The sequence below is a fragment of the Sitophilus oryzae genome, unplaced genomic scaffold, assembly GCF_002938485.1.
Source record: "Sitophilus oryzae breed Bouriz unplaced genomic scaffold, Soryzae_2.0 scaffold_1430_pilon_pilon, whole genome shotgun sequence".
In the NCBI taxonomy this organism is placed as follows: domain Eukaryota; kingdom Metazoa; phylum Arthropoda; class Insecta; order Coleoptera; family Curculionidae; genus Sitophilus; species Sitophilus oryzae.
Window position 1 is genome coordinate 1,691,698 of NW_022146094.1, and position 26,920 is coordinate 1,718,617.

The following is a 26,920-nucleotide window of genomic DNA, read 5'->3' on the forward strand; positions in this document are numbered from 1 at the left end:
TTTCAGGAAATTACCCTTTTTAGCCCAGAAAAGGGTGCATGAAATTTACTTTTGTCATCGCAAGAATCATCTAAATATATTCTTTTTGTTTGGTTAGCCATTATTAGGAAATTAACTGTGATAGTTCACATATTCGTATTTCGTATCAATTTAGCACAAGGTGTCTCATACTCCTAAAAAGAAACATTATGTAGTTGTTAATTCAACTATAAAAAATATTGGTGAATATGATCAAGTTACTTAAATTTAAATTAGACGAATCATGTCAATTCATCAAAAACTTTTGATTGTGAAATTATGAAATTGACATTCAATACTTGGCTCTTAAAAACGCTTCTTATTTACTAAAATTAGACTACAAGAATGTGTATTTTAATAAAAACAAAACCATTAGAACATAAAAAGAGAATATAATTATAAAAATATCACAGGATATTGTAAAGAACAAAAAAAAATAAATAAATAAGTCCGTTTGGGAAAACGAAAACAAATTTTCCGCTTATAGGAGCAGTCTATTGACCGGGAACCTTTTAAGTAGCCAATCTGTGGAAATGTCAGGAAAAATGAGCCGTGCAAGTGACAATAAATCAGCTCCAAATGCCAAAGAGAACGTCTTCTCGTTATATGGACTCTATTGTTGTGTCTCATGCATTATTAAACACTTGTTAGTTTTTTTTAAACGACTAAAGGACAGTATTTTTAACAGTTTTACGCCATTTTTCACCTTTTCGTATTTTTTAAACTCTTATTTATATTGCAAGTAAAAAGAGATAAAAAACTATTATTTAATACCAAAGATCTGGTCTATGACGAATAAGATGAGGTGGTTGACTGTTCTTCGAATGACTTTGGATTTCGTTTCTCGTCTAGTTCGAAAATAGACACGCTAGTAGCCTTGGAAACTTTGCCATATATTCTCAGTTATAATTAGTGCTATTATAGAATAAAACAATAATAATAATTTAGTTACATGCAATGAATAACAATAAAGCTAACGAATAACAATTAAGTACGTACGATCAATGTATTATGTTTGCAATGCTAAATTTTGTTTAAAACTCTTACATTAAATATTTAATATGTACCTGAAATTTGTTACAAAAGCTGTAAAAAATTCCATTCTTATATTTAATATTTTAAAATATCGAAATCTTATTTTAATATCGATATTTTAGAATATTCATAATAAAATATCAATATTTTAGAATATCGATAATAAAATATCGATATTTTAGAAAATCGATAATAAAATATCGATATTTTGGAATATCAATAATAAAATATCGATGTTTTGGAATATCGATAATAAAATATCGATATTTTGAAACATCGGTAATTTGAAATATCGATAGTTTCCTATCGGAATTGTAAAATTAATTATTTTTAGTCATATTATGAGCCATTTATACTGCACTATTCGGTTTTTACCAAGAGGCCTTTTTACGTAAAAAACGACGGAAAAGTATATTTTTCACTAGGTAGGTTTATACAGGTACATACGAAAAGTTATTACTCTTCAAACCAGTTAAAAAATATATAGGATGCGTCTCTTACAAGTAGGAGTCAAATTGATATTGAAATCGAAATGCGGTCTACTAGAAGAGAGAAGATAAAAACAGGAGCTATATGGAATAAATAATTATTAAAAAACTGTTTTAAATACTTTTTTTCTCTGTTATTAATTATATCGATTTTACTTATTTGCAAATAATAACGGAAAACCTTCTAAAAAAATTACGTATCTCCATGGTAACTAGTTCTATAAGATTGTTGTTACGTTATTATGGCCGGCAATTACGTAAGCGACTATTTATATTCGTTAAATGTAATTGTTGTTCCAACTGGGCGATAGTCTAGCAGGCTGGCTATCTTATGGTCGAAAATTTGAACACCAGTTGCACATACACTCACGAAACCGTTGTAGATTAATAATATAATAACTGTAACGTTTTCATTAGTGGGAATGTTATGAAGAGGGGAGAGACGCCATTCTTTTTATTAATACTTAGAGCTATTAGAGTATTGTTAATGTTAATGCTATAAGAGTATTGTTAATGTTGGACAGTTCAAAATTGGTGGTATGATTTGATCAGACTGGCATTTTTAATAGATTTTGCGTTTCAGTGGCGAAATATCGAGCCACATAATATTAATTTAATATCTAAATATATCTATCTAAAGAGTACCTTTGTATACCACTAGCAAGAATATTGGTTATTCGGTGTTTTGAACCGGTGTTATTACAACGTCGGACAAATACCGTTTTGATAGAATTAATTAAGAACTTGTCTACTCTTTTTTACGATGTAGTAAAATCAACGATAAACGAATCTTTTTATGGGAAAAAAACTCGAAGCTAATGTGATTTCTAAGGTCCCATAAACAAGCTCTGTATTGGATTAGATATGGATTGGCAGAGATGATTATTTTGGCAAGAAGTAGAATGGCTTCACTAATAGACTTAGTTACTTAAAACAATCAGATTTGTGTCTAAAAGATATAATTTTAATTCAATAATAATTATGTAGAAATAACTCTGTAAATTAACTCCTTAAATGTTCCTCATTGGTGACAGCTCAAACATACATTCTTCTCTGACGGAGTAGATACTCAATAATTTTGCAAAAATCCCAGAAAAAATTATGGAGGTTTTTATTAGAACGAGAAATAATTAGGTTTACATTTTCTGGAAAAATATCCGTATCAATAATCAGCCGCCATCAATTAAATTCGGACAGAGTGTCAAAATATTTCGTTTCACTCTAAACATCAGAGATATTATTTCGAATTGAGAATGAGTGGTTGGTTATAAAGTGGTCGTTGAAAGTTCAATTAGTTACTTTTCTTTTACGATTTTTTGCTTTGTACGAGTATTTTGCAGGACCAATGAGAACGAAGTTTATTCTTAAAAATAGACTTAATTATACAGAGTGACCCAGTGTTGCGGAGAAGTTCCACACCAAGATCGCTATTTCAGATTTTTTTCTAATTTTGCTTCATAGCGGTAAAAATTTACTAAATTCTGTCATTGTATTACAAAAATTAGACAATAAATATATCGATTTTTGATATAAAATTATTTATCAAAGCATGAGTTTTGTTGAATTTGGAGCTTTTTTATTTTTCAATTGAAGTGGAAATAGCAACAATGTTGGAGTAAAATTATTTATATAAAATATTTTTATTAAATAAACATTTGTGTGGTTTATATAGACTTTCTAAAGGGAGATTCAAGGTTAGTAATAATTACACACATGAGTCAATTAGAATTCTAATAGTAGATCAAAACAAACATTAGTGTCAATTCGCAAAATTGTTCCTTCGTTCATCAATATTTTTGAATGAAATCGCCAAAAAGTAAATAAACTTTGCTCGAGCCAAGTATTTATCGAATAATTTCGTAAATCATTCGATATGTGTGTGATTATTTTTAGAACTAAATGAAATACATGTTTTGTGGTTGACGTGTAATCCTCTATTTGACAGTTACGTATTAATAATATCCTTCCCTCCCCCTCCTCTTTATAGATTTATCGACGCAAATAAGTCTGCCAAAAATCCAATTAAGTTTTTTGTTTTACCGACACAACTGAAGTAACAGATGTGGATTTAATATAATGATTAATAGTCATAAGGATACTGACATTGAATCTATCCTAAATGCGATATTAATTTAATTTGGCCAGCAACTCAAAATTTTCTCCAGTTATTTTTAGTTAGGCCCCATTTTATGTCTTCCGGTTAATCGTAATAATAAGTAACTATATTCAACAAAAGTGTGAATTAGAGAGCGAAATTTGAGACACACTTGGATTTATTTAATGCTAAAAGATTTAAATTACGAATATAAAATAATGAAATCGATTTTTTTAATTTAGAGTTAACTGTAATTGTCATTGCGTGATGGAGGAAAAATAAAATTGCAACAGATCCTCCTACATATGCTATTTTACCTTGAACTGTTTCAGCACAGGTTTCAGGTAGCGATGTTATTTAATTTATTTAAAAAAATGTGGTCTATGTACCCTAGAAATAGACCCACCGGACGAAAAAGGGCACCTTAAAATGTTGATGTATTTTAAAGTTTTATGTATTTTGTTCTAGTGAGCCTATTTTGATGATTTTTTAAGCAATTTGTAGCTAAATTATTTGTTTTTATATTATTTATTATTTGTTTTTTTTGCTTTTGAAGAATATGAGACATATTTTTTCGTAATTTTTATTCTGGTAATAAAATGTTACTTACCGATTAAATGAAGAAAAAACATATAATAAGAAAATTATTACTAATATCCTTGTATACCGAGTATTACCACCCTCCCCCTTGAATAAGTGGGAAATATGAACACACATATTTCTTGTTTAAAACTTTTTTTTTTGAAAAAAATAATATATTTTTATAAAAAAATAATTAAAAACTTGTTTTTGTGTGGTTTATCAACTCAGCAAGCTTTTTACATAAAGACAAATATTGTATTTTTACTAAGTCTTTAATAAGTATTTATTTTAACGGTTATTCCCTCATGATTTGCGATCTTTGTGTGTCATTTATTTAGATGGGTTTTTTTCTTCACATATTCTTCTAACAGCGCTTTCAGATGGAGCGGACCGTACGCGCGGATGTTTTTCAATATAGCTCATCCGGACGGAGCATACGCGACCCATGTGAAATTGTTCATATAAGCTCATGGTGCTTCCTCCAAGTCGCGGACGGTCCGTCGCGGACGCTCCGCTCCATTTGAAAGCGCTGTAAATTTAATGATTATAACAGCGCTTTCAGATGGAGCGAACCGTCCGCGACGAAGCGTCCGTACCTTCAAGCAAGTACCATGAGCTATCTTGAAAAAACACGACGGACGGTCCGTCGTGGACGCTCCGCTCCATCTGAAAGCGCTGTAAAATGCATAATTATGTTTAGAAACCATTTCTATTTTTGTAATAAAAACACGTGCATATTTCCTATAAGCTAATTAACTTTCTATTTATAGTTAATCTTTTACAAAAATTCAAACCAAAACTTTCTCGTTATAAGCATTTTTATTTTTTTTCATAACATAATAAGTTGTATAAGAAGTACAAAATATAAACTTAAAACACAGTAAAATGTTTTTAAATCCAATTATTATATCTGTTACAGTAAAGGTTGGAAATCCAGTAAATGTTAACAATCACTAGGAAATACTAGTAAATCTCGCTAGTGAGAGTAACATTTACTAAATGTTGTCAGTAAACTCTTTAACTTGGTCTCTCCTAAATCTGATACCGGTATTGTCCCGAATCTATAATATTGGATTTGAGGTCAATTTCTACTGTGAGGACCTGACCATGGCCCTCCTCCCTCGAGTTGATGACTCGCCAACTCGATGTCCTTACATTGGAGTTCTGGCAGAGCTGATGATACACCGCAAGGGTTAGTCGAAAAAGTTTTTCCTTTGTTTTTAGGAGAAAACTAAATTAATTTAAATCTAATTAGAATACATATCTGGAAAATATTTAAAAAAATAACGGTCTTCGAATAGGTAATTTCGCTTTTCACCGGGAGCTATTCTCAGCTAATAAAAATAGGTCTTAATTGGCACCTCAGCGTCGAAATTAGCACATTTCCTATTAAATCATACAAGAATAAACATAGCGCGTACGTTTGGAGAAACCGTGAGCTATGATATATGTTTATCGTGTAATTTTGTTATTTTTACTTTTTCACGTGGTCCGCCCGAATTTGCTGCTGTTTTTCTGCGTGTATATACCATCTGGTAATTAAAAAGCTTTGTCTTACATGTTGCTTTGATTTTCGTTATACAGAGCGTCCAACATTACCTCAACTTAAATTAGTCGCTTTAAACAAGATCAGAATTAAAAAAAAAATGAAAAAACTTGAAAAAATCAATTTGTTTTTGAACGGTCTCGGTATTATATATCCAATAGAAAGTTCTGTATATTTTATTATGAAACTATGAAACCCTTATTCTCCTCTGCAACATTATACATTCCCAAAAAATTAGGGTTTTCTTAATCCAAGAATTTTGTTTTTTTATTTGCATCCTTTCTGGTCTCTCAGGAATAATGTTTTCTTTATTTAAAGGATTTCAGTATCTTTACCTGTTTTCACAAATATTTTTAAATTAAAAAAAAAATACTAAACATACAAACTTTGTTTAAAATTGCGTACATCTATCTTTTTTGACATGAGAAATTCGATTTCGATGCCAGTATGGCTAGAAAAATTTATGATTGATTTAAAAAAAATAAAACGTTCCCAAATTTATCATTTCAGTCAAATAACTATCTAGTCAGTATGTTTATTTTTTGTCAATGAACATGCGTATTGACAATTTTCATTCAAAATATATTGAGAAAGGCTGCTTGTAGCGATTTTTACCCAGACGAGAGACCAAAACGGCGGAAATGTGGATTTTTTCGTCAGTAGTTTTTTTTAATACAAATACGGACAAAAAGTTATTACTATTCCAAAGTACTATTCAAAACAGATAAAAAACATGTAGGTGGTGCCCCCTACAAGTAGGAGTCATATTGACATCAAAATCAAATTTCGCATGTCAAAAAATACCAAAACACCAATTTTTATCCAAAAATATCGCCGCTGGTTCAGAAATTATTAAAAAAAATTGAAATAAAAATGAACCTTGTGTCTAAATTACCAAAACGAAGCATTTTAGGACATGATTTTATACGAACTTTTTTATTTATTTTTATCTGCCCAATAAGTTTCTCGAATACAATTCGGACCCCCTGTATATGTCAACAAAAATTCTAACAAAAAACTATATGGAAAAAAATAATTTAGCTATCGTCAAGAGTATCTAATCTTATCTATTTTATTAACATAATCCAGTTGTTTTTAGATTTAGTAATTAATATATTTTTTTTAATTATATCAACAAACTTTCCATATCTCCGATCTCGAGTACATAGTTTTCATTGTCATCTCAGTTTGCTATTTAATTGAATATTAATATTTCTCTCTGATTTATCGGATTGGTTGTACGATTTGACAACCGCGCTGTGAGTTTATCCGCTACGAGTTCCAACATTTTTCCTCAATTTTCGCGATGACCAGTGAGAACGACACCACGGTGTTTAAAACGCGCCAAATTTGAATTGGAAAAAAATCGGCCAACGTTTGTTTACAATTGCGTTGCGATGTTGTCGTATTGTTTATAACAAATAACGTGTGTTTTTAGTGGTGACAATGTGAGAAAAATCATCAGGAAAGCCTGCAAATTGTGCGTCATTTCTGTGATCGAAGGATAAAAAATAAACCATTTTTTTAAATTTTTGTATAACGCAACATATCAAACTACTTTTATTTTATTAGTTTAATAAAACAAATATTTTTTGGGTATTTTTATATAAAATTTGTGTTGAAAATAGCTTTTTCTAATGTAATTTAGCAGAAATAATATTATTTTCAATTATTTTTCGAAGTTTCATTCATGTTCTTCTAAATGGCCAAATAAATTTTATTCTTTATAGTTTTTCGGAACTAACTGCAAAAAAAATCTAAACTCAAGAATATTTTATTTATTTTTAAACGCTCGTAAAAATGAGGTTATATATTATTAAAATTTCGTTGTGTATACTTTAACTGACATAGAAAAATTAATATATTAATCAAAAAATATTTTTGTAGAATTTAGGTTTGATGTAGTATGTTTGTTTTTATTTTATTGTGTATCATAAATTAATTTGTTTCAGTCTGAAATATTTACTTAAATTATTTTTTTAAAAATTAACTTAAATATTTTGTTCTATTAAATTTTTTTATAGCCAACTGAAAAAACTACGAATTTAAAAATAAATTTATTTATTTTTAATTTTTAGTAGAAGCTACTTACTATTTTATTAATCTTTCTGTTTATTACTGTCCATATAAAACGAAAGAAAAGCGGTGTAACAGTAGCCTTCGAAATAACATTCGATCATAATTTCTGTCGGTCTGATATGTCAATTATATTAATTATTTTATCGATTATTAAAACGCACATTTACTTTTTTTAAATAAACTTGTGTTGGACATTTTTAACATTTTAAAACAATATAAATTTTTCAAAAAATTTTGGTCAGTCTTTAATAATCTGAAGATCCGCCTGTCGGAAATTATTATTTATTGTTGTTTGAAAGGTTTCTATGACGGTATTTTTTATCATATATGAAATGTTTTATTTAGGAAAAAAAGTTATGTAGAAAATTTGTTTGTTCTCATAAACTAACATGTGTAGTGGAGAAATTTACTTAGATAATTTTTCAGAGAAAAAAATGGTTGGTTTTCGAAAATATTAGTTAAACAGAACTCTACATTCGTACCGGAACTTAAAAGACGATAACTTACACTTATCAGTTTTCCTTTTTAGCCATATCTTTAAATGTAAATTCTCGTGTCAATATAATTTAATAGACAGCAAATAAACATCGAAATTGTGGATATTTTAACGAAAAATTAGTGAAAGCGTATAGTGTTTTAAACAGAGTAGTGTTTAGTGAGGTGTATCATGTTGACTAAAACCAAAAGTATCAAGGAGGATTACAGTGTTTGCCCTTGGTCAGGACTGGCATTGGCTTGTGTCAAGATTCTCCAGTTATACGCTGACGTTTTCGAGCATGACATCTCCAAATTGAATCCAAAGTAGGTTTTTTGTCATATTTTCAAAAAATAGTACTATCTCAAATTAGAAACAGAATTAACTAAAATTTAGACTTAAAAAAAATGTAATTAAGGCTACTGCATATTATGTTAGATGTTTACTTTACTACTGACCTATATTACGGTTTTTTTTTATAAAAAAAAAGATGAAACTTGGTGTAATTAGTGCCACCAAACCTATCTACTTGGGAGACGAAACGTCTGTCTAGTTCCCAAATTTTATTTTTAGAAACCATATTATCATTTCAGCACGAGTTTACTTTTAAAAAACTCAAATACTATCTCAAAAATCTCGCATTTACTATGGCATTAGATTCCGCAATCTTTCTTTTTATTGGCGGAAAGGAATTAGAAGAAAATAAACAGATGTCAGTAGCTGCGGAATTAAAACTAAAAATATTGTTAAAGCAAACATTTCGACACTTAACGCAAAATGGGCAGTGTAATTTTTATGGTTTCCTTTGATTTCAAAAATAATAGGGAAATTCCGATGTATCTTTTATCGTTTTGCAGTAAAAAACTTTTGGAGAGTTTTTAAATAATTTACCTTAACAAATTTGTAGACTTACAGTTTGTGAAGTATCTAATTTTTTATGAACCTTACTGTATATTTTTTTTGATGAAAATTAGGTATATTAGTTAAATATTCAGAATTATTATTTTATGAATGATTCAGAAGCAGGAACATACACTATGATCTCGAATTTTTCAAACATTTTCCTTGCCAATACCAATAAATCATTCTAATATCATAGACGACATTTCATTTTCAACAAACTTGAAGTGACATGAAACTAAATGAACACCATCACATTTTTATGCTTGAGTAATTGTTAATTATTAAATATTTTTTACATTCACGTCATGTAAATCTCAATTTTAATACATTTAACGTTTTCTAACAGCACAAAACTATTTTTGTTTGAATAAAACTGATCGTTTTTGCAATAGAACTTCTAATTGCATTGTAATGGATATAAAGAACATAAACAAATCTCTCAGTAACTATCCAATAAAACCAAAAAATATTGTTTAAACAAACATTTTTAGACTTAACATTAGATTTTTATAGGTTCCTTTGATTTCAGGAATAATAGAGAAATAACGATGCGTCTTTTATAGTTTTCTAAGTAGGAAGCAGTTGAAAGTTTTGTTTATTTTCGAGATAAATTACCTCAACAATCGCTTTGGATTTGGAATTTGATAGGAGAAGCTTTCGGAGAACACACAGAAATCTTATATTTTGATTGGAGGCATCTCGAATCATTATTGGATTCCCGAAAATGGAGTAATTATGTTATCCGTTAAAATACGATTACTGTTTGATAGATATCGCAAAAATATTTTATCTCAGTGAGTCAAAAACAGATACAGTCGAATTTTATACAGATATTCGCATTGTCCATATCAATAAACATTACAATATCTTATATTATATGAGTTAATATTAAATTAATAAGATTTTATTCAAAATAAACATTCGGTGACATTAAAATAAATAAATGCGGCTTTTATGTTAGAACACATATAGAACTTAATAAAAATAATAAATATTTTTTAAACAAATGCCAATTTTAAGTACAGAAACTGCTTTAAAACTCAAAATTGGCTAAAAGCTTTGAATATTTGAAATGGCGAAAAAAAATCTAGTTGTATTTATTGTTAATCGGAGATGCCGAAATCGAAGAATTAAATTTTCCGAAATTATCAAGTCGGCAAAAAGATTTGTGATGGTGATCGTATGCCATAAAATTCGTCACGTCTATTTCTTGCCAGATGCCAAATGTGCGCTTTTTTCTGGTTTTCTATTTACCGGGCTGCACCGTTGTCGAATTAAAATTATACGGTACACTCAGAAAAGTGTACCAACCAAGTAAGCAAAATCGACATCAAAAAATTCATTCCATCTCTGCTGTATACTTTAATTTAACGAAGAAGCTAATTGTTTTTAGAAATTTCGTATTATTTTCTAGCCAATTTTGTCCATAAGGGTACTTTATTATTATTATTTTTTTATTATCCAAAAACTTACGTGCTTCATACTCATACTAAATGTCACAGGATGAGCAAAATTTCGTACTTCTAGATCAGATTTTCTTCTAATGTCGTTTAAGAGAATCTGCTGAAAATTTGTTGCTACTGAATCCAGTGGTTACGAAGTTTCATACAAACTTTCACCTATAATTTCTTTTTACACCCATAAAGGATGAATTCTCAACAATTATTTCTTTGTGCTAAACTAGAGGAGAAAATGGGAAACGATATAAGGCACTCGTTACTCATCAATTGCACTTGCACTCATCAATTGAGGGCTCATTGTGCAATAAATCTTTGGTTTCGGCAGCAAGTTGATCACTAGAGTTTGATCAAACTCTATATTTTTTTTTACTAGTGTAACTCCGCAATTCGTTTTTTGACGTCAAATTTCGCATTGGTTAAAAATAATTAGAGTCGTTTATGTAACGTTAAATAAGAAGAATTGGAATTGGTTAAATGTTGCCAAAACAAAAACATCGTTAAAAAGTGATGCGCGAAACGTCGATCGCAGCGCGATATATGATTCAATTTGCGTAACCGTTTTATTACAAAGCGATATTGTCCGGTCGTAAAAGGCGACTTTAACGAGTCTAATGGTAACATAAATAGCAACTTTACTACCTAAAATCACTAATATTAATATGCCTCTTTATAAACCGACCAAAGCTATAAAATAGTAACGGCGATATTAACGGTATTAACCTTATTTTTATACCATTCAATCTTTGTTAATTGTTATTAAAACGAGAATATACTCTGTAACTGAGAGGACGAAAGGTGACATAAGTTTTGTCGAAGAGGTTCTAACTACTGGAAGAAACTCTATAAAATAAAAAAATTATTTTTTGTAAACACCACTGGCGTTCAATTCAAACGGATCAGTTTGTCAGTGGCTTTTTACTAGTATAATAAATTTTCCTAACCGACTAAAATTAGGGATTTGATTCCATTGAGCGTTGTGCGACCTGCAATTTCCTTATAATATCCGTTTTAAGAGTCCAGGTTTCGCATGCATACACAGATAACACATATTAGATAACATATATAAGATTATATACAGATAACATATATAAGATTATATGTTATCTGTGATGCATAGATCATGACTGGTAGTACACATTGGTCGAATGTTTTTTTTCTTTAGATAGAGTGGCATTCTGGATTTGAATATGATTGAGTTTCTTCCATAAATACTCCATGCTAACTTAATTCTTCAGTTGATTTCTGGTAGTAGAGATCCCGAGCTGTGTATTAGTTGTCCCAAATATAAATATTCTTCTAGTATTTCCAGTGCTGCGTTATTTATTGGAATGTCTTTTTTGTCTCCTAGTTCATTGTATATTACTTATAGTATGTATATTAGTTTTTCCAAAATTTATTTTGAGACTTACTTTATTGCTTGCTGTATTTAGTCCGTTAATTTGTGGTTGTAGTTCTTCAGGACTATCGGAAATTATTAAAAAATGAACTATGTCATCAGCGAATCTTCTCCATCTATTTTTAATTCTTGCTTGGTCCAATCCGCAAATGTATAGATATTATTATTTATATCATAGTTCAAATAAGATTTTGACTTGAGTATAAAGTTTCTATAATAATTTGCTGTTTTTTTCGATGGTCCCAATCAAAAAACAATTAATATTATTTATTTTCGTCCAAAAATGTGTTGCCGCTAATTTAATCCTAATATCCTAATGATGACAAATCGATTCAATTGATGACGGAAGATACTCAATTCTAATAAGATCCTAAATAAATATTTTGTATAGGAATGAATTTAACGTTTTAAGTTGTTTGCATTTTGCGCAAATTTATTTTAAGTTTGGATTGAACTCAAGGACGCACTCCTAAAGGCAAAGATAGAAAGGTGACAAAACCATCAATAATTCTTAATCATCGTCGTTCGTTGCTCGCCTAAAGAAAACGATTATTTTCAATTCCTCGTTCCTTAAACCTTATAAGTGGCTAAGGTGTATACGCTTAGATAATTCCGATGAGATGTCATATAGAAAACAAATATAAAATATAAAGAATCAATAATCATTAAGTAGCCTAAACTGTAATTTTGGAGAATGCGGACGAATAATTTTAATATCTTGTTTTTCATCTTCTTTGGGTGTGTGCATTTCTATAGGTATACTGTATGAGGGAGAATAAAAAGGCGTCAAAGACTGCTGGGGAATGACAATCGATGATAATTTTGGGAGGCCAATCTTTAGACGTCATTTACTAAAGATTGACATAAAGCTTGTCAAAATACTAACGAATCTATTTCCAAAAAAAAATATTTTTTTCTCGAATTCTAAACTACACCATTTAAAAATCATTTTTGCTCAATATAAAACTAAATTATAACCTTCTTAAGGCCAGCTGGCAGTAAGCGCCTTTACAAAATAAAGAAGACTACGGGCCAAGTAACGTCGTCTAGATCTTGACCTCGCCAAAATTTTTATCGATTGTCATTCTCCAGCTGTCTTTGACGCCTTTTTATTTTCGTATGGTATATTCAATTTGTAAATTATTTAGCGTACTATACTCAATCATTCATTATTTTCTATCAAATATGCTAATGCTTATTTTGTAGCTTTATATCATTAATTTAAACATTTTATAGTTGTTTTGCAACTTAAAAAATATAAAGCTGCTTTCTTTAATTTGCAGAAAGACATGCAAGAATTGCAAGTGTTCGCGAGATGGTCACGAAATCACCACCGAATATGGGGCAAGGTCTCGCTTAGGGTTTGTAGGACACGATGGGCTAGATGCCAGATCGCTGGGATACTCTTTTGTACCCCCTGGACTGACCACCGCTAGACAAGTAAGAAATTAATCCTTCATAAAACTATTTTTTGAACAAAAATTTAAAAAAAATATATAAAGTTGGATGAAAATATTTGCTGTAAAGCTGTTGATTTTTTTATATTTTTAATCGAGAGCCTTTATCATATTGATAACGAACATATAAGTCAGCTTTCTTAATACTCAAGAATTTTTATTAAATTCGAATACTTATCGCGATATCGAATATTTTCAGGTCGATCAGTACTACTCGACATTGCCTTCAGAAGAAGTACCCAAACTGGGATCGAAAGGAGAGATGCTTCGATCGCAACGAATAGTGCGACAATTACCCAAACAAGACTTATCACTAAGTGCCTGTAAATTCGTAGAACCAGATTACGAAAGTAGTTATGAAGTAAGTAGGTTTATAAATTCATTTATTTTAACTATTAAAAACTGCTATGTTTTGCAGGATTTTGTAACGGGACGTAATCAGGTAGCCCTAGACGTCGGCGTAGCGAAGCCTGCGCCATCTAAGAGCAGCTGCGACAACTGTAATCTGCCGCTCTCGCCCCAGCAGATCGCTGTAACCGCTCCGAGATTAGGCAATCTGGTGTGGCATCCCGCCTGTTTCAAATGCAGGACGTGCGACGATTATTTGGTGGATCTGGCCTATTGTGCTTTCGAGGATGAAATTTACTGCGAAAGGCACTACGCGGAGAAACTGAAACCTCGATGTGCAGGATGTGACGAGGTATTACGGAGTTTTTCTACTACAACACATGTTAAAAAAATTATGAAATAATCAGCCAAAAAAAATAAATACATTTATCACTTGGAATCTGTATAATAATGGCAAAAATATTAGTATGACTTAATAAGTATGCAATTAATACTTGACTACAATGCTATGACATTAAATATCAAAATAATTTAATTTTTTTAAATCGGATTGTAAAAAAATCTGGAACCTTTTTTTTGACAAAATGGTGAAGGATTTTTTCAAATAATTTTTTAAAATTTTTAAATAAATTATTCAGTAGATTTTTAACTGAATGCATTTAAATTTAACCAGGATTTAACCAAACAACAATAACAATACTGGATGTAGTAAAAGACATGTTACCCCAATTACCGTAAAAGATTGAAATGGTTAATACATTTTTGGCATAGACAAATTTATAGTTAAAGACTCAATTACATAATTAAAATATGTATTCTACGAAGTCCTGGTACAATTTATTGTGGGCGTAATAAACGTTAGATTAAAACATATTTATGGAAAAAAATGCACTAATAATTTGACAAAATTGTCAAGGAAAAAAATCTATCCGAGATATTTTTTCTAGAATATGGCGGATGCGCTAGAGTCCGTGAATTAGAAGATCTAAGGAATTAAAATGAATTTTATATTACATAGATTTTAATAAACCACAACTAAAACTAATGAAAATAATGTTTTTTTGATTAATATTATTTTTGTTAAACATAAATTCAAATGAGCTACGTCATACATTAAAAAAAACTGTTTGATTATTCAAGTAACGAAAATGTGTTATTATTTGAGACTGTCGGGCGTTAAAAAAGATATCAGCTTGCAAATGCAAAAATTTATTTGTAATACTCCCACGCTATCCTACTTTTCGTTTATTTTAGTTTTCATTGAGAAATTTAGAACATGATCACTCAAATGTGATCTTTCTTTACATCTTACGGTATAATATCTAGTTTCGATGTTAGAACATTATTTGATGTGATAATTAAAAATATTATGAACAGAAACAGACATTTTTCATTTACAGGATGTAAAAAAATATTTTTTATTTTAATGGATACATTAATAATTCCAAAATTAGGGCTTTTTTACTTAAGAAAAGTGCTCTTTGTTTAGTTGGAAACGGCGAACGCTTTTTAAATATACTGGCGTTTAAAAGTATTAAATAATGAGATGTAAGGAAATTTTTGATAGGTGATATAACACAGGAAGATGAACGGAGTGTATTAAAACAATTAATAGCGTAGTTGGTCACGGCGCAGCGTCAGCGATGGCTATGAAATGAAGATCGCTGTCATTTTATATGTAAATTTATATGGGAAATGTCGTCGATCGTCATTTCCCAGCCAACGCGATGCCGTTTTTTTTTCGATCATACGGTACAATAAATCAAAGAAAATTTTGAATTTTTGTCGGACGTAGGTTCCGAGAAATTTCTTCGAGATGGAGAATGTAATATAGAGATATAAGAGAATTACAGCAAATCTAAAAAGGACGCAATGGAGAAGCCAAATAATCACTTCGTAAAAACTAATCTAATCTGCATCTTCCAAACTGTGCGATATAGGTTATGCTGCGCTACGTCATACCTCGCTACAGCTGCCCTTCTCCTGCCACCGGGACCGGTCTCCCGATGGACGTCCGGGTGCGGCAGGCGTCTTAGTCCGTCCTGCGACGCTGGAGATGCCGGCGTCCGTCGTTGCACCATGCAACCCGAGACGCCGGCCATTTTTGGCGAGCCCGCATCCCAGCGGCCAAACGGACGGGCCGTGTGCAAATCACGGCACACCGACTATTATTTATCCCATGTTCCCGAGCGAGAACAGACGGACGACATCGGAGGAGCAATTCTCGAAATAGGAATCACTCCGGGCGTATAGTAAATCCCAAACAACTAAACTTCAGTTTTTCGGGTATAAAAACTGACCACTCTGAAGGATTTTGCTATACCGAGTGGTGTATTGTCCTTGGAAACATAGGAAATCGCGAAGTCGTCCATAGGTGTTTCAAAGGTCTGCGTATGCTGAGTACACATGCCAAATTTGAACACAATTTTGAACAAGCCGATTTTAACTAATTTAAAAAAACTGCATTAATTTTTAAATTGAAACTGAACAGATAAAAATACTAAACTATGCTGTTGTCAACCTATGATTTTGTGAATGTCAAATTGTATTTTCTAGACGTTAAGTTTTTGCCTAATTCGTACAAGTCCTAAATTACAAAATGCATTTCTGGAACACTAAGCGTATGTATCGTATGATCGACACAAAAACGGCGTCAACGGTGACTATGAAATGAAGATTGCTGTCAATTTATATGTAAATTTATATGGGAAATGTCATCGATCGTCATTTCCCAGCCAACAGGACGCCGTTTTTTTCGATCATACGGTACTATAACGTAGTGGTGTAGACAGCACAACAAATTACATTTGACAATGATAAAATCATAGGTTGACAACTAGGTATGTTCATGTTGAAAACTTATGGTTGTATTTGTCTGGTTTTGCATTGTTACCTGTTCAGTTTTAATTTAAAAATAGATGCAGTTTTTCTTAAATTAGTTAAAATCGGCTTGCCCAAAATTGTTCAAATTTGGCACATTTGGTGTATTCAGCATACGCACATGTTTAAAAATTTATGTACGACTATGCTGCAAAATGCACACCACATGGTGTATAATAACAACATAATTTTTTTAAAATAATATTCAGTCTATATTTATTTTAATCTACACTCCAATATGTAAACAGCAAGCCTCTCAACTAAATGTATATTATAAATATACACATTTAAAACTAAATTGTTTTCGAACCTATAAATCCAGCTCATTTTTCAATCATGTCGACATCGAAATTGACATCGACAAGAATGTAAAGATGCCAAGGAAAAGCAAACGTTTACACGCACACAATTGCACTGTTTTATGATAAATTTATTTTTTGCTAGAGTGTCACAGTGGACGGCCCTGAAATGCACCAGTGTATTTCTTGAATAGTTTGGTACTTTTTTTTAAAACAAATAAGGAAATTATGTTCAAGCCTTTTAGAATATATAAACTTGATAGGCCTGAAAGTACGAAATTTTGCAAAAGCGGTCCTTAAGTGGTGTAATAATAAGATTTTTTTTTTCTAAATTCATCCCCTAAGAGTACGAAAATTTGTATTATTTATAATACAAATTTATAATTATAAAGAATTGGACAGATTCTTCGTGAATACAACAAAAAGATTATAGAAAATGTATCTACTTAGGAAGTGTGATATAGGGAATGAAAGATTTTGGAGTGACGTAAGCTTTACGAAAGAATTTTTGAAAAAAAAATGGAATGAAATGTAAACTTTTTATATCTGAAAATTGAAGCCTGAAGTATTTTTAGTAACATTATCAAACACTATCAAAATCTTAGTTTTCTCTGATTTTAGTTGGGGGCAATAATAGCTAGTTCTCGAATAAAAAAGATATACGTGTCAATTATAAACATGTTGGAAAATAGGCCAGGTTAACAACACTAAACATCTCGAAATGTTGGCAAAACTATGCGTTATCTTGCTGTGTATACGCGCTTATTTTTAGAATATGCCTGTTGTTAAAATAAATATTAAATCAGTATCCAGCTAAACTGATACATACAATTGAGAGAAACGTCTGGACGAGTTACATTTTATGTAGATTCGCTTTTTTATTTATTCTATTGAGAAATTTAGAGATTTTTTCTAAAAAAGTTTCTCTGAACAATCACTCCAAAGAAAACTGAGTAAAATTAAAAGATAAATATCTTCATTCCAGCGATTGTCCTGGTTAATTATAGAGTACATGCGGCGATTATTTAACATGAAATGAACTATTCTAATATGTATAGTTCGCACATGTATTTATTGGCATTGGTTCTAGTCGTGTCCCGAACATTTTTATATATATTTTAATATAGTAGTGTTTTAGCGACGATAGCCGCTGATAGCGTACATAGAGAACAAAAACCTAACACAGACACGCGTAATATTGTTTTTTTAATTCCAAACTCTTAAATCTTCAAGCCAAGCTGCCAGACTATTTTAATTACTAATTACCAATTAATAGCCAGGTTTTTTAGAGACACATAGACCTGCCCAGGCCAACGTAATTGGCACAGTGATTTTTTAGTGTAGTTCGTTATGCATTGAGCGCGACCGTAACATTTCTCTGTTCGATATAATTCTGAAAAACGCGAGTTATAAATACGGACGGAATCATGTGAAATGGGTCTCCTCCTCTCGGTCCTGGTCGCTTGTGTGGGAGTCTTAGAACTGCTCTACCTCTACAACATTGTAAGGAATCGCGTAGGATACAACATTTCAACACCAAATCTTCCAGAGATTCAGGACGAAAACATTAGACAGTTAGAGGATCGAAGGAATCAACTTATACTTCAATTAAACAGACTGAAAGAACAGGTTTCACGTGAAAAAAGATTTGAAAGACTGTCGAGTCACGAGGATATAACCGTTGAGTTTAACGATCAAGTTGTAACACCTCGTTCTAGAACTCCATCCCCCAGAAGATTTCTTCTTACCGAAAAAAAGGAACGTTCGGCATCCCCTAGACATTTCTTGGTTTCCGAAGAACCCCAATGTCTGAGGAATATCCAGAAATCGAAAACGCAACAATGTGTTCCGGAGTTTTTAATACGGGAAGACGAGGACCACGCAAAATCACAAATTCCCAGATTTGTTTTGAAAGATGGGAATAATAAGGTGCCTCTGCCTTTACCTGAGAAGTTTTTCATTTCTGAGGGATCTGATGTAGAAGAAAATACCGTGGTCAAGAGCAAAAACGTTTTTGAAATCGATGGGGACTTGTATTATCAAAGATCTCCCTCACCGTTTCCCGATATTGAATTAAATCATTCGAAAAATGGATCTTGTAACTCATTCTTGAACGAGTCGTATAGCGTAGCAGAGGTTGACGAAAATCGTAGATCAAAATCTACTTCTCCAGTAGAATTTACTAAATATCCTAATGCAGCGGCTGTAAAAATAACTTTAAACGATCATACGACTTTGGATTCATCAGATTTTAAAGATAGTTTAGAAAATAACGATACTGAGGACGTTTTGTCATCTGAAGGAGAAGAAAGTAACACAGAATTTTCGAAATTGGGACAGTTAGATGACGTAGATGGAACTAAAGGATGCAAAATGAAGAAGAAGTTACTTAAAAGAAAAAGAATAAAAAATAAGTTTAACACCAAAGATTCACTAGGTATATTATGAAGCCAAAAGTCATATTTTTTCCCACAACCTACAAACACAACAAACAAACTAACTTCTAACAAAATACACAGTCAGTAAAAAAGTGAACGAGAAAATAAATCACACGTATATTATTTACCAGACACTCTAGAATGTTGGGAATCCTCCGCTTAATAAAACATTTTAATGGTAATTTAATATTAAATTACCTGATGTATTCTATTTTTAAACAAAAATATATTATAATTAAACTTTTGCATTTTACTTCGTTCTTTTTTGATTTTCTAGAGCATAAGCTACTGTATTTGTATTTGATTTTAGGATGTGGGAAAACTACTATAGAAACATGCTAAAGACTGGCATTCTGCATTACTAATATACTCATATATTTTTCCTAACGTATTCCTATTTTATCACTCAAAAAAACTACAAAATCAACCACAAAGTGATATATAAAAAACATTACCAAACCAAGTAACAGTTAAAAGGCTTTTGGTTAGTTTACAATTTCTGTTACTTTAATTTAGAGTTTAATATTAATTTCACAGATTTTTGAGCTGGTATTTTTTCATGGGCATAATTTTTTTGGGTCTATAATCTACACTTTCCATACTCATTATAAAATATAGGTATATTATTATTGTTAAAACTATTTAATTTTTATTTATCAAGGCTCGTCCAATTCCGAAGAATCAACTAATTTTACTCCAGAATTTGATGTGTCGAAAAATGATTCAAATAGTGACGTTAAGCCAGGAGAACCTTTTTGGGTAAATCGTTGAAAAGATTTAGCTTGTATTACACACCATTGCTTATTTAAGTAGTTTTAGAAATAAAATACGTAAAAAGCAGCTTTTTGCAGTGTATTTTATTTTGGTTTTGTCTGTGTTACGTCCAAGATCAAAGTGTTTGAGTGTTTATATTTGTTTATAGGAGTGTTCGTCACCAGTCGATGCACGATAATTGAAAGATTATCTCTTTAATTCAAAAAGAGAGAGCGTTTATATTATGCGATGTATTCAAGTAAACAAGGATCTGTGCCAAAAATCGGTCGTGGCCGAGAAAAAATCTATTTTTATATAAAGATTGATTGTGAAGTGTGAAAAATATAAATTTATTGGAGAAAACAAACCCTGCACCGTTGGATTTTCTGTTAGAACATTGCTCATCAAATTCTATGATTAAATAGTAAAGTAAATTCTTTTAAAAGTTAGCAGACGTTTAACGATGAAGCTTTAGAAGCTTAAAAAAAGTTTTTTGGAGAACATTAATATAATTCATCCCATTAAATGGAGGACGCGCTATTTTACCAAGTTTTGTGTGACTACTTGATCGAAAGTATGAAAATGAACAAGGGTATTTTGATAGGAAAATATTACAATTGAGAGTTGGAACTTTTGTTGTTACAACACCAAAATAAAACATTAATTCATTATAATACACCGAAACACTTTTTTTGCACTGGACACGCCTTTTGCTAACCATGTTAGCATCATCAGCAGATGATTAAAACCCAAGTTTTAGTCTTTTGGTGTGTTATGGTGAATTAGTGTTTTTTTTTGCATTAAGAAGTAACGAAAATTTTTTTTGGAAAATCATATATTTCTGTCTAACACAGGGAATGAAAAATTTTATTAAAATTCATTACATTCGGGTCTAGAAATTTGAAACTTTTACGATCATCACTTTACTGATTGAGCACTGGAAACATAATTTTACGCGGACGAAGTTGCGAACAAAGCCTAGTTCATTCTAGGTACATTAAAATGACAATTACAGTTAGTTTAAAAGAAAAATTTAGAAGTTGTTGGATAAATATTTTTTATGGTTGAATTGAAACTTGAACTCTATATTGTTTTAGTATGTCTAAACCTGTCTTCTACTCGATCATTATTGTAGATATATGAATAATATATTTTAAACAGTGAGAAAGTTACGAGAAGGTGGACTGATAAAAGACGTTAATCCAATTTAGCGAGTGCGGTTTTCGGAGACGCCAAATCCTCGTTATTAATCCAGACAGGCCCGTCGTGAAAATTGGATTTAATCGATTACGTCAAAGTTGCCGTTTGAAAAATGTTATTTTCGCGTATTCGCCACCACCGAAATCTCTGTGTGTGTCGGTGATGGTGCACCCGGCACAACACCTCGTTCTTCTATCATTTTCTAAAAATACCATCGGGAAAATCATCTCTTACGGGCCTCTGCCGCGATCCACACAATCCAGTCGTGCCCGTCGCGTTTTCTAGTACTGCATTCGCTGCCCCAAAGTAGTTCCGACTCAAAATGGGAGACGTGGACGCGTATTCCACGGCCAACTTCACCATCACCGAGAAGAAGACGAAGAAGGTGAAGAAGGTGACCAAGAGGCAGCAGCAGGAGAATGACGTCGGCAGCGAGACCACCATCACGGACGTCACCAACGGCAGGGGGTATGTGTGGTTATTGGCATTGGGGACTTAAAGAGACGCTGCTATCCAGTTCAAAGTGACAAAGTGATGATGCGAACGAAAATGACCGTTTCAAAAAGGTTTTTTCCTAATCAGAAATTGAATCTGTATTAAATTGTCAAGTTTTGTACATATACACCTTCAAAACCATCTAAAATTTCTGAGATATCACACTATTTGCCATCATAAAACTTTTAAACATATCACTATGGCTTCGAAGCAAACTGATGAAATCATAGTTTTCAATTCAAAGCCAAAAAACTGTTTATCTGTAACAAAATGCCGAAAGTGAAAAAATTAGTGAAATTAATTTTCACAAACGGTTATTTTATACTAAGTGTAAGCGTCATTATAATAGCTTTCATTTCGTCTACTAAGTTACCAGTGGTTCCAGTTTTAGGACCTAGATGTAATAAATTTTCATACAATTTTTGTTTCTAATGCTCAATTAAGTACCGTATGATCGAATAAAAACTGCGTCAGCGTTGGCTATGAAATGAAGATCGCTCTCATTTTATATTATGTAAAATTATATGGGAAATGTCATCGATCGACATTCCCAAGCCAACTGGACGCCGTTTTTTTTTCGATCATACGGTATAATTTAATATTTCATGTTTCTGGAGTGAAATATAATGAATGTTCAAATATTTTTTCCCGCTAAATTGATAGTTTTCAAAGAAAAGGACTCGTCCTTACTATTGCGACTGTAAATAAGAAGCTTCAAGGAGACTAACATACCCCCGTTGATCATGTTGTAAAATTGCTTTGTTCTTATTAACTTTCCAAAAGACCTTTTTTTCATCCTGTAATACAGTTGGGGATTGGAGCCGTTGGTTGTTACAAGAGCAAAATAATAACACTAATTCACCACAATACACCAAAACACTTTACTTTTGTACTTGACGCGTGTTTCTCTAACCATGTTAGTATCATCAGCAGATGATTAAAACCGCAGATCATTATCATCTGCTGATGTTGCTAACAGTAACAACCAGTGCAAAAGTAAAGTGTTTTGGTGTATCTATTGTGTTGAATTAGTGTTTTATTTTGCTTTCATTCTGTACTTTTTCCAAATCATTGTTTATAAGTTTATTTAAATCTCTACCTATATAATAATATTTCTTGGAAATCGTTCAAAAAAATAAAATACAATGTATACAAACGTGTACAATATGTATTTGAAACCACCTGGCGTGTCATCTTACATGAACAGGTTTCGGCCTACGCAAATATGTACGGGATGTTTCAGTTTTCGTAAACATCATTTTAAAAAAGGTGTAGAGTTTAATTTAACAATTAAGTAATAGTTTTTAATGAATATTAAAAAATAAATTGCATAACCTTATGATTTTAATTAGAGTCGATTGTTAAAAATATCTTTTGAAAAACAAATCGATGAATCATCGATCGGTCGATTAAGATTGAGGGGGATTGTATAAACGGCCCACTTGCCGATGCAGATTGTTATTTGGAGATAATTTTACGGGAAACTTGTTTTCAATTTGACCGTGATATGGGATATTCGATACGAACAGTTATAAGATGTCCTTAAACATCACACCCACACCATTGGAGCGAATATTAATTTGAATATCATTAAAATCGAAAACAGACATGCCTACGTATATAAAAATATATTAACAAGGCTTAAAGAAATTTTAATTCTAACATATTTAGTAGAAAGTGTTTAGAACTCTTTCTGTTATGTTACCAATATGTTTCATACCATATTTGGTAATGCATTTAAATTTCTTTCGTTTTAGCGATTGTGGATAAGTATTGGGAATTAAAGAAGATTATACCAATGCGATGAACGACAAAATTAGAGGAAAGTAACCAAATATGGAATACCATTTAGTTTTTGTGTTATATAAAAAAAAGTATTAGGTATAAATCAAAAATGTTTATTCTTAGTCAAAGACCCTAAAACAATCAAACAAATATGTAATCAATGCATTGTCATAATATACAATATTATTTGTAATCACGTATCAAGAAACACTTACTTTCTGAGTACCTTAAAAACTTTTCTCATGGCGCTAAAAGAAAACACTCTCACCTTGGCCAAAAAGTCCGTTTAAATGACAAGGCAAAACATGCACTTGAGTATAATGATGGAAAGAAATTAAAATTCACTGTCCTTTGCGATTAGGCGTATTCGTTTCCAAGAAATGGAGGTATTCCATATTAGGGATACTATTCCATATTTGGTTACTTTCTTCTAGTGATGGTAGACAATGCCTGGTCAAATCATCATAAGATTCATTGATTCATAGCTAGAGTTTTTTTTAACAAGGAACCTCATAATAGTAGCAATGGTAGTAATATTAGTAATAAATACATGTTTTCACACAAATTATTCGTTTTAGATCAATCGAATTATTAAAAATTGAGCCTTATCTATAATTTGGCGAAAATATCAGCTTATGATCTATTTAACTTTTTTATAAAATAAAAATTACACTATAACACATTACTAAAATTTTGGATAGCACTTTGTCACTAAAACTGGATATTACATTAAGGAAACATGCCAAATACATACCCCCTGTATTAACCATAAGGTACATACTTATAAAAAAGTACTACCTACGACTATAGGTTGTACCACACGTATATACCACTCACATCCACTCTTAAAACAAAACCTTATAAAATATAATTTATTTCAGTTTTATTTCTACATCCCCCATCCATGATGACACACTCCACATATTTTATATTTCGCAATACTCAAACTTACAAAATGCCGACAGGAACACATCAAGTTTTGCATGAAAATAAGTTCTATTTTGGTACGAAAACAAAATCTAAAACAAGACAACGGTTGCTGTCTAGATCATATGCCAGCGTTTATATTGCGGTTTATTTTACTAACTTTTAATATTATATAGTTTTAAGATGATAAAATCAATTTAGTTACTTTCAAAATAAAAGAATACTCTAATATTAGAATTTTAATTTAATTTCTCGTGACGTCAAAGTCAACGTGAAATACGACGATTTCGCGTGATACCTATTCCCAATAAGTTCTTGGTACCAAGACCCTTCGAATTTTATTTATGTAAAATTTTAGTCAGATTTTATTTTTGGAACTGAAGTTCAACCAAAAACACGTTTCTTTTTTCAGTCAAATACTTCAACCAAAAACACATTTCTTTTTCCAGTCAAATACCAGTATGAAATATTTCTGTTTACTTCGATTCTGATGATACATTCAGAACATTTAAATATGCAAATTTAATTAGTTTGTTGTTTGGCACTATAGGATATTATTGTCATTGGATAAAATTCTGGCAAAGTATGTTTGTGTTAAAAACGACTGGATGCATGCACAACATAAATTTTCGAATGTGCCTGGATTTCAATGTTTTAGTTTTATTGCAGATCTTAAAGTCATACTAAAAATGAATAAAAATACAAAAGTAGAAAACTTCGCTCAGAATACATTACCAAAGTACATCATTCTTTTGGACCTTTCATTATGTTTGTTTTTGCTTTTAGCTTATTTTTAGTGGGGAGTACACAAAAGCAATGAACAAGGACTGGCACGGTCAGCATTTCTGTTGCTGGCAATGTGATGAAACCCTGACTGGTCAGCGCTATGTTCTTCGCGACGATCACCCTTACTGCGTGTCCTGCTACGAGTCAGTTTTTGCCAATGCCTGCGAAAAATGCAGCAGAACCATTGGCATCGACTCCAAGGTGTCTTTTTTCTTGAATTTAGCCAGAAAACATCGTTTTTAAATTATTAATTTGCAGGATCTGTCTTACAAAGATAAACATTGGCACGAAGCCTGTTTCTTGTGCACCACTTGCGGGGAATCGCTGGTAGACAAACAATTTGGGTCCAAGGGAGATCGTATTTATTGCGGACGTTGTTACGATGAACAATTTGCTTCGAGATGTGATGGATGTCATGAGATATTTAGAGCTGGTGAGTATTTTTATTTAGTTATAGGTAAGAAAAGTAAAGGCACCTTGAAATGTTCATGTATTTTAAAGTTTCAAATATTTTATTCTGGTTAATTAGACAGCAACTATAGCGGATACAAATTCTGGACAAATCATCAAAATCGTTCCACCTGAACAAAATATATGAAACTTTAAAATACATTAAAATTTGAAGATGCCCGTTTTTCGTGCCGCTTAGTGAATTTTCGTGATTGACATAATTTTTACATTACTGAAAGTTGTGCTGTGAGAAATATCCAACGTAAAAATTGGATAAACAACAGGCAAGAGCGCAACAGATCATAAAGTCCGTATGATTGAATTACAATAATATGTAAAAGTTAAACGAAAATATTTAAAAAAAATCACGTATAAAAGGAATACTATAATTACAAGGTAATAACAATCAAAACAATAAACATGAGGATGATATCACCGTATCGCCCACAATGTAAATCAAACGACACCGGAATCTATAAAAAAATATCGTAATAAATCTTCGATTCCACCTCCAGCATTAATTTATGTCGTTTAAATTTAACTTGTCAACGTAATACATTTATAATGCTGTCAGAAAAATACTTAAATCTCTCTCCGAACCATATGGCAGCGGAATAATAAAATAAAAAAAAATTCACGCACGGTACTTAAGGAGAATAAGCTATTGTCAAAAGTAATTTAGTTACTAAATTGGTTTTAATGTCAATTTTTTTCGGCATTTTAAGATTGCTTTTATTTTAAAACGTGAGTCAGAAACAGAAATCTCTGGTAAATGTTATTCTCAACATTTAGTGACATAAATTAGTTTTAATATATACAGGGCGATCCACTTTTTAGAAGCTAAACCGCATAAATAATTGATCTTGTTTTCAAACAGCCTACATTTTTATAATGAATCTTTTTTAACCCCTCTACTGTGATATAAATTATCTTCCTAAAATAAGTTCTTATATCGATTGTTAAATTTTTACTACGAAAAAGTGGACCACCCTGTAGATATATGCGTTTATAAGTTTATACATAAA

General features: G+C 31.3%; 1 protein-coding gene across 5 annotated transcripts in view; it reads left to right on the forward strand.

The window, feature by feature from the left end:
* LOC115876307 (four and a half LIM domains protein 2) overlaps nucleotides 1-26,920 on the forward strand; it is a 38,952-nt gene that overhangs the window by 4,608 nt on the left and 7,424 nt on the right. For 3 of the 5 annotated variants that reach the window (XM_030892039.1, XM_030892038.1, XM_030892036.1), the window contains exons 3-7: nucleotides 13,361-13,517; nucleotides 13,734-13,895; nucleotides 13,953-14,234; nucleotides 25,446-25,646; nucleotides 25,704-25,878. In XM_030892039.1, the coding sequence (XP_030747899.1) occupies nucleotides 13,361-13,517; nucleotides 13,734-13,895; nucleotides 13,953-14,234; nucleotides 25,446-25,646; nucleotides 25,704-25,878 (977 nt within the window). Of the gene's footprint in view, nucleotides 1-8,288; nucleotides 8,645-13,360; nucleotides 13,518-13,733; nucleotides 13,896-13,952; nucleotides 14,235-18,395; nucleotides 19,499-20,160; nucleotides 20,259-25,445; nucleotides 25,647-25,703; nucleotides 25,879-26,920 lie in introns of those variants that run through there. The other 2 variants (XM_030892037.1, XM_030892035.1) reach the window with 2 other exon arrangements.